The 9,101-nt window shown below is 42.0% G+C and overlaps 1 protein-coding gene across 2 annotated transcripts in view; it reads left to right on the top strand.

Moving 5' to 3' along the window:
* Positions 1 to 9,101, top strand: part of RALB (v-ral simian leukemia viral oncogene homolog B) — a 56,766-nt gene that overhangs the window by 43,815 nt on the left and 3,850 nt on the right. For both annotated transcript variants that reach the window (XM_011983427.1, XM_011983425.1), the window contains 2 exons: positions 3,372 to 3,580; positions 7,419 to 7,596. In XM_011983427.1, coding sequence (XP_011838817.1) covers positions 3,372 to 3,580; positions 7,419 to 7,596 — 387 coding nt within the window. The remainder of the gene's footprint in view (positions 1 to 3,371; positions 3,581 to 7,418; positions 7,597 to 9,101) is intronic.

The raw sequence follows: 9,101 nt of genomic DNA, 5'->3' as shown, positions 1-9,101 counted from the left end.
AGACGGAGGTTGCGGTGAGCCGAGATCGCATCATTGCATTCCAGCCTGGGGAACAAGAGCGAAACTCCATCTCAAAAAAAAAAAAAAAAAAAAAATAGGGTACAGAGCTAGCACTGCTGAGGGGAGACTAGGACAGCCTGGTCTGGAGGTGTTGGGGGGGGTGTGTGTGTGGGGGGGTAGCGGGTGGGGTAAGATGAGGGGGAAGATGCATGCAGAAGATTCAAGAGTTTTTTCTCTTCTTTCTATTCTCTTCACAGAGACCAGAGAAATCTGTGCCTGGCCTTAGTCTGTTTTTCTCATGGGCTAACATATTTGAGAACGGGAAAGTGGCAGTTATTGAAGAAATTGTAAAATAAAATCGGGGCAAGGAAGGAATAGAAATGAAGTAGTGTATGTTTGGGGGAGGAGTTCTAACTGATTTTCTAAAACGGTGCTAATAGAACCTTCCATGATGATGAAAATGTTCTGTATCTATACTGTCTGATACATGTGGCTGTTGTGCATTTGAAATGTGGTTGGTGGCTAGTATATTGGACAGAATGGTTCTAGAATCATAATATTTTAGCTCGAAGAGACCTTAGCAGTAATTCTCAAACCTAGCTGATTATAGAATTTCCTGGGAGACTTAAAAAAAAGCCTCCTGAATAATGTTGGTGGAGCTGGAGAACTGGGACTCTGTTTCAGTGGTGCCCTCCTGGTGATTCTGACACGTGGCCAGTTGTGGCAGCTCCTGCCTGAGAGATCATCTAGTCAAGCCTGATTTCACCAAAGGAAACTGAGCTCTAGGTTCAGGGAGGTCAGCTGTCTAAATCAAGCTTGTCCAGCCTGTGGCCCAGGATGACTTTGAATGCAACCCAACAAAAATTTGTAAACTCTCTTAAAACATTCTGAGATTCTTCTCGCTATATATATATATATTTTAGCTCATCAGCTATCAGTGTATTTTATGTATGGCCCAAGACAATTCTTCTTCCAGTGTGGCCCAGGGAAGCCTAAAGATTGGACACCCCTGGTCTGAAGTCTGCACCATTCAGACTCTTTGTTCATAGTACATGCTTAACCCTCATTTAAAGTTTTTTAGTTTCTATGATGGAATTTTCATGAAGATTAGATTATGGAAGGAGCCATAGTCCCAGAGTCTTTATTCTTGTCTAAGTTCTAACTTTGAGAAAAATTGGAGGGAGATGCCAGGGTGGCAGCAGTCAGATTTTAACATCCTTATGCTCGGCCTAACATACTTGTTTTTGCCTTTTTTGGGAGAGTAAGGTTGGGGATGGAGAGGCTTTGGCAGCAGCTGTTTCAGACTTTCAGTCTCCGGCGAAGTCAGCTTAGAGGAAAGTCAGCTTAGAAAGAAGGGGTCTGCATGAAGTTTGTCTTAGACTCGTGTGTCTTGGGCATCTGAAACTGAGCCACGCAGAGCTCTGCAAGGCCAGTAGGGGATAAGTATGGATCATGCTAATAGGATACAAAGACTTTGTGATTTTCTGTTTCCAGCTGAGCAGTGTAAACATCAGGGTTGTAATGGAATGTTGGGGTAATCAACATGCTTTTCACTGAGTACAGAGGTATGTAGGTATGTACTGCAGGACATTCTGACTTCTGTGTCAAAGGAGCCAGTGGAACTCTGGCTGACTTTATTCTTGGAAGTTCAGAAATACACAGTTGAGATAATTTATGGTAGAATTCAGAGATCTTCAGAGGGCAGTGGTGTTTTGGATTTTTTGTCATATAGTTTTCTTTTTGGAAAGGAGTTAAAAGAAGGACACTTGAAAGCATAGGCAAGTTTTCACATCTCTATTGGCAGATAATTTATTAGTACACATTGAAGAGAACCTAGTTCTAAACATGTCTTAATATTTTTATTTTTGAATAGCTGTTAACTGATGATACTCTTTTTAACAGTCTTCTTCAAATAACCCTTAATTCACTTTGACATTTCCAATTCCATTTTTAAGTAAAAAAAATTTTTAAATCACAGCCTCATTAAGGTGTAATGCACATATGATGCAATTTGCTCTTTTAAAGTGTACTTTTTTTTTTTTTTTTGAGATGGAGTTTTTCTCTTGTTGCCTAGGCTGCAGTGCAATGGCACGATCTTAGCTCCCTGCAACCTCCACTTCCCAGGTTCAAGTGATTCTCCTGCCTCAGCCTCCTGAGTAGCTGGGATTATAGGCGCCCACCACCATGCCCAGCTAATTTTGTGTAATTTTAATAGAGATGGGGTTTCACCATGTTAGCTAGGCTGGTCTCGAACTCCTGACCTCGGGTGATCCGCCCGCCCTGGCCTCAAGTGTACAATTTAATAGTTTTTTTTTTTTTTGTATATTCATACAGATGTGCAGCCATCACCATTGTCTAATTTTAGATCATTTTCATCACTCCAGAAAAAAACAACCTACATGTTAGTAGTCATTCCCCGTTACTGCTTCCCCGTCCCACCCCTGACCTCTGGCAACCGCTTTCTGTTTTGATGGATTTGCCTGTTCTGGACATTTCATATAGATGGAATCATACAATATGTGGCCTTTAGGTCTAACTTCTTTCACTCAGCATCGTGTTTTGGAAGTTCTTCCATGTTGCAGTGTGCGTTGGTACTTCATTCCTTTCTCAAAAACCCACACCACTAAAAGCCTCTTGGTACACTGTGTTGGTTTGTTCTCTTGCTGCTGTGAAGAAATACCCAAGACTGGGTAGTTTATAAAGAGGAGAGGGTTATAGCCTCTTTTCTTCCACTGGGCTGGGGAGGCCTCGGGAAACTTACAATCATGGCATAAGGGGGAGCAAACATGTCCTTCTTCACAAGGCGCCAGGAAGAAGTGCCTAGCGAAGTGGGGTAAAGTCCCTTATGGAACCCTCAGGTCCTGTGAGAACTCACTCACTGTCACAAGAACAGAATAGGGGTACCGCCCCCGTGATCTCATTGTCTCCCGTAAGGTAACTCCCCCAACACACTGGGATTATAATTCGGATTACAACCTACATGATGAGAGTTGGGTGGGGATGCAGAACCAGACCATATCATACATCTTGCCAAATTACTTTTCAGATGAGTTTTATACTTCTGTTATGAATAAGAACTCCAGTTTCTCACCCTTGCAGGTATTTGCATTATAATTTTATATTGACAATAATATTACCAAGTGTTCTGCTCTGTGCCTGGTTTCCTCATCTGTAAACTGGGATATCTGTCCTTATTGTTTAAAAACAAAAAATGGCAAAACGGAACTATAAAGAACAGAAGTGTTATGTAAAATGTTACTTCTATAGTGTCCTGTTCATAGCGTGAAGTGCCCATATGTGGAATTTTGTTTTTTGGCAAATTTTATTCCCCTTAAGACTTTGTTAATTACTGATAATGTTTATTTCCTCAGTTTGTAGAAGACTATGAACCTACCAAAGCTGACAGTTATAGAAAGAAAGTGGTTCTTGATGGGGAAGAAGTTCAGATAGATATTCTGGACACCGCTGGGCAAGAGGACTACGCAGCCATTCGAGATAACTACTTTCGGAGTGGGGAAGGGTTTCTTCTTGTGTTCTCAATCACAGAACATGAATCCTTTACAGCAACTGCCGAATTCAGGTATGTCTGAAATGAAATAGCAGAAGCCCCCAGGAGGCTTTTTGCCTTTTTTCATATGTCTTAGGCTTATAAGGAATTTGGGGCTGAGCATACTAGGAGAGGGCTGAGCTTGTTCTCAGGAATAATTCTGTCTAAAGGATCTTCTAGGGCTGGGCATGGTGGCTCACGCCTGTAATCCCAGCACTTTGGGAGGCCGAGGTGGGCGATCACGAGGTCAGGAGATCGGGACCATCCTGGCTAATACGGTGAAACCCCGTCTCTACTAAAAATACAGAAAAAATTAGCTGGGTGTGGTGGCAGGTACCTGTAGTCCCAGCTACTCGGGAGGCTGAGACGGGAGAATGGCGTGAACCTGGGAGGTGGAGGTTGCCGTGAGCCTGTGAGCTGAGATTGCGTCACTGCACTCCAGCCTGGGCGACAGAGCCAGACAGAGCCAAAAAAAAAAAAAAAAAAAAAAAAAAAAAAGAGAATCTTCTGGGGCTCTCTGAATCTAATCTTGGCACATTGTAGACCATGATGATTATAATCTCTTCGGGCTTTCCTGATCTGTGATTTCTGAATGAAATAATTTTAAGAGTCTTATTGTCCCTGAAAGAGAATGAAGCTATTCCATATACTCAAGAACTTATGATTTTGTTCCTATAAATCCTGAGAGATTTTCATTGATAAATTAACCATCTATCTTTCTAATAATTTTACTAAAAAAAAGTAGCAGATTCAGTTTGTTTTGAAGGTTATGAAACAATGACCGGAGAGTGAAAGATGTGAGTCAAAATGACCATTTGCTGCTACTTAAGGACTTCTAGCATAGTGGAGGGGTGAGAACGTGGCTTTAGAGTCAGGAGACCTGGTTTGAATCCCTGCCTTGCCACTCACTGACCATGGGCAAGTGTACTTAGTGTCAGGATTTTGTTTCTTTCTCTGGAAATGCACTTGTGAGTTGAGAAATGAAATGAAAGGATGCATTAGACGGTGAATTTCATGGGGGCAGGAACCTGGCTACCCTCCATTGTCCCCAGGCCCTGTCACAGTGTACACATGTGGCACTTCCATAGTGAGTAGAATATCCATTGTTATTTATTTTAAAATGTGGCAGTTATTCTCCATGAAGGTGTTAGAGAAGAAAGAAAAAAAAATATGGCAGTGAAAAATACCTTAAGTTCATTTTGTTATAAAGAAATAGCCTTTTGGGCATAATTATTACGTTCCATAAATGTCTCTTTACCCCATGCCCTTCCTGTTTCTCCTACATAATTGTATTTTTAAAAATCTGTTCTTGTAAATATATCTATCTGGATGACTTTTTAAGAAGCAGATCTAGAGTTTAGTAGGGAACTGAAGAGAAAAAGCCCCAAATCAATCAGTTTTTAAAATTCTTTAGCAAGTTCTGGTCTGACAGTAAGGTGGTCAGCCAGAGGTGAAAAGGAGAAAGCTAACTATCCTTCCAGGACTTGGACGGAAGCATCACTGAGCCAGGTGAGCGCAGGTCACCCAGCAGGGCGAGTGAAGGATAGATAGTAGGGAGGTGCCTTAGTGATGCTTCATAGCTGCAGGCTTCAGAGTCGAAGACCTGCTTTTCTGGAAGCAGAGTGCGTGTGTTGCAGTGACCAGTTAAATGACTGTGACTCATTATGAGAAGTCCTGTTACTTTTTAGACATTTCAGACCTTCCTAAGAGCTGCTGTGTTTGAATGTAGCTCATGCATTTATAATTGTTTGCATCTACATAGTTGTTTTTAATGCCTCCTAGAAGGTAAAACAGGACAGATGCACACACTCTCTTCTTCTTCCCTGCCCTGAGCCTTTTGATTTCCTGTTGTTCTGTGACTTACCTAGAAGGGAAGGGGGCAGGAGAGTCCTTTGCAGAGGATATGAAGAAATACAGGGATTTAAAGTGTCCCTTGTCCTCTCCTCAGTCACCAGACGCACAGATAGTACTAGGGTGTTCTCACAGAGTAGGAGCAGGGCTCCCCTCGTCATGGAAAAGGGTTTTGGTTGTTAGGTGAAAAGAGAGATCCTTAGAAGAAAAAGGACAGATGAATACCTAAAACCAGAAAGAAGGGGAAGTTAGTTCTTCTGACTTGAACTTTGCTTAGGTTTCTCACGTTGTTGGGAACGGAAGAATGCAGGTCGATTATCTGAGCCCTGTGGCTAAACTTAGTCAGTTTACTTCATGCCTGTTAGCAGTTTTAAAACAGCATTTCTGTATTATCTTCCAAATAGAAAGGCCCCAATATAAAATGACATGTGAATATGCTGTCTTCCTTGAAACTTTTCCTGGAAAATATTTTATGAAGTAAGATAAATAGGCTTGTCGTTAAGAGACCAGAACTTGGTACTCCCATTTTTGGATTGATATGTTTATCAATGAGGTAATTTTGTGTTCCCCTACAAGGCTAATGAGCCAGAAAGCTGTCAGTTTTTATTGTTCGTAGTTTATATCGATCACATGACTTTTAAATGTATCTTGTTCTTTGACCCGAGTTTAAATGTAGGGTACAACAAGGCTACACAAAGCCAGTTTCAAGCATCTTTTCATCTTTTTAGTTTGTCTTAAAATATTTGCTATCTGGCACTTAAATTGACTACATGGAAATTTTATTATTATTATTATTTTTTTGTAGATACAAGGTCTCCCTATGTTGCCCAGACTGGTCTTGAATTCCTGGGCTCAAGTGATCCTCCCTCCTCAGGCTCCCAAAGTGCTGGGATTACAGATGTGAGCCACCACGCCTGGCCTAGAAAATAATTTTATTATTGTGAAATGTTACCCTATACCATATAAAAGTCAGTGCAGATCTCTAAAAAATACATTTTGAAGGGGACTCTTTTTAGAATATATTGGAATATAAAAATAGAAATATTCTCACTGGACCAAAATAATGGGAATGGGATATTTAATTTTTAAAAAAATATTTGGTTTTGATTAGTACTTTCAGATAGCTGATAATTTTTAGTAGATGTAAAATTTAATGTGCTATGGGTAATGGTATTTTTATAGAAGACACTTTTGAAGAACTTTTCCATAGGGCTTGTAGTATTTCCTTTCGTTTTTTTCACTTTGCAGTAGAAAAATGGTATGTATTAGAATGTGATTACTGCCTAACATATCTGTCCCAATTCTGTGGCCTCTAACATTACTGTGTCTGCATAGAAACGGGGGGTGGGATGACATACTTGTCATGTACACGTGCAGATCTAATCAAAGCTGAAGTTTCAAAACAAAACAATATTCACCTTTCCTACTTGAGATTCCCTTGGACATTTATGATCTGTTCAGTTCTGTTCTATAATCTGTTTCATTGAGGGAGAGGGGGGAAACTGCTGGTTGTGACCCACTAGATTGGTTTCGTGATCCACTAACAGACTGCCACCTTCTGTATAGAAAACACTGGATTTCATAGCTTTTATGTTACAAAGAAATATTTTCAGGGGAATTAGCATTTTATGGAGATAGTTCCTTTAGCTTGTTTTTATTGCAGAGATTGACCATTTTTCTTCTTTTTCTTTTTTTTTGTACGTAAGTTGGGGACCCTGTTGTAATGCAAAATCCTGGGCTCCTATCCAGACACCTACTTCTTTAAGACTGGGCCCAGAAATCTGCATTTGTAATGAGTGTCCTAGGGGATTCTCATGCAGGCAAACTGAGAACCCGACTTGGAAGACACTTGTCTCGCTCATGACTGCCTCTAGGGAGTGCTTTCTCAGAACATGCCCTAAATCTGATTATTTTTCTTTCCCTTCTGCCTTAGGAAAGGCTTTTATTTTAGATGGGTTCACAAAACTGGGGTTGTTACTTTGGTTTTTTTAGCTGCTGTATTTTTGGTGTAACACCTTAGGGAACAGATTCTCCGTGTGAAGGCTGAAGAAGATAAAATTCCATTGCTTGTCGTGGGAAACAAGTCTGACTTAGAGGAGCGGAGGCAGGTGCCTGTGGAGGAGGCCAGGAGTAAAGCCGAAGAGTGGGGCGTGCAGTACGTGGAGACGTCGGCGAAGACGCGGGCCAACGTGGACAAGGTAGGTGTGCACTCTGTGTGGTTCTCAGAAACAGACCTGAGAAACAGCAGAATGGAGGCATCTCACCTGCTGGGTTTTATGGAACCATTTATGAAAACTAGGTGAAGGTTCTGATTTATATGAATGTCTAAGCCATTATCGTGATTATAATGAGAAACATTGAGAGGATGTCACCCTGTATTTCAAACAGCTCACAGAACCTTTCACTTTGTCAAGAGGTTTCATTAGAGTATGCTTAATGTGTTTTTTGGGTTTGTTTTTTTTTTTGAGACAAAGTCTCACTGTGACACCAGGCTGGAGTGGTGTGATCTCATGCACTGAAACCTCTGCCTTCTGGGCTCAAGCAATCCTCCTACCTCACCCTCCCAAGTAGCTGGGACCACAGATGTGCACCACCTGTAGCACCACCACACTGGCTGTTTTTTGTGGAGATGGGGTTTCACCATGTTGCCCAGGGTGGTCTCAAAGTCCTGGGCTCAAGTGATCTGCCTGCTTCAGCCTCCCAAAGTGCTGGGATTACAGGTGTGAGCCCCACACCCGGCCATCTATGCTTACTGTTGGTGTGGTCCTGGGAAGGATGGTGGGACAAGGCCATTGGTTTGTGAAGGCTGGGCTGGAGGGATGGACGTCACTAGCTTCTGTGTGTGCTGTTACCTCCCACAGCCTTGCTCTTCAGGAGCAAGGTGGGCGGGCCTGGCTGCTTCTAGGAGGTTCCCCCATAGGTGCCCTTGAAGGATATGTGGAGCTTCTTGATTTTGCTTTCATTGAGTTATTGGTTAGATTTGTTCTTTTCACCTTACTGTTCACTGACAGAGCCACAGTGTTCTGTCTTTGTAGTGTAGTCTGTAAATAGTATTTGCTCTCAGAAATCAACTCTCTGGAATCTCTTTTTTTTTTTTTCTCTTATCCCATCCCAGCATACTTTCTCAATCAAATCTCTGAAGCTAATAAAAGGGTGACCTTGAGTGACAATGATGAATGCTGACAATTTGAAAATCCACCTGTCAGGGGTTGCTATTGTCAGGCCTTTTTTCTTTTTAAAATTAAGGTTCAATGTGGTTGCCACACAGCTAAAATCTTAACGCTGTACCTTAAAGATGAGGCTTTCCTTCTGCCTTGAGCTCATTCACTAGCTCTCACTGCATATCCGTGTGCTTGTACAATCTAAGCACATAGCACTTTGGCGGCCTCACAGTGGACACATCTGCTTTTTGTTCTGCGGCATCAGCATCTGAATTCCCCATATTCCCATCTTCTGTTTCTCTTTCTTGTGCAGAAACATTCCCATTTGCTTCATTACCTGACAAGGGAGAGATTTTTTTTTTTTTTTTTGAGACGGAGTCTCACTCTGAGGCCCAGGCTGGAGTGGTGCAGTGGCCGGATCTCGGCTCACTGCAAGCTCCGCCTCCCGGGTTTACTCCATTCTCCTGCCTCAGCCTCCCGAGTAGCTGGGACTACAGGCGCCCGCCACCTCGCCCGGCTAGTTTTTTTGTATTTTTTTTTTT

This window comes from Mandrillus leucophaeus, unplaced genomic scaffold (assembly GCF_000951045.1).
Source record: "Mandrillus leucophaeus isolate KB7577 unplaced genomic scaffold, Mleu.le_1.0 Scaffold25, whole genome shotgun sequence".
Lineage (NCBI taxonomy): Eukaryota > Metazoa > Chordata > Mammalia > Primates > Cercopithecidae > Mandrillus > Mandrillus leucophaeus.
Note: the sequence above shows the minus strand (reverse complement) of the source record. Positions and strands in the feature narration are given on the sequence as shown.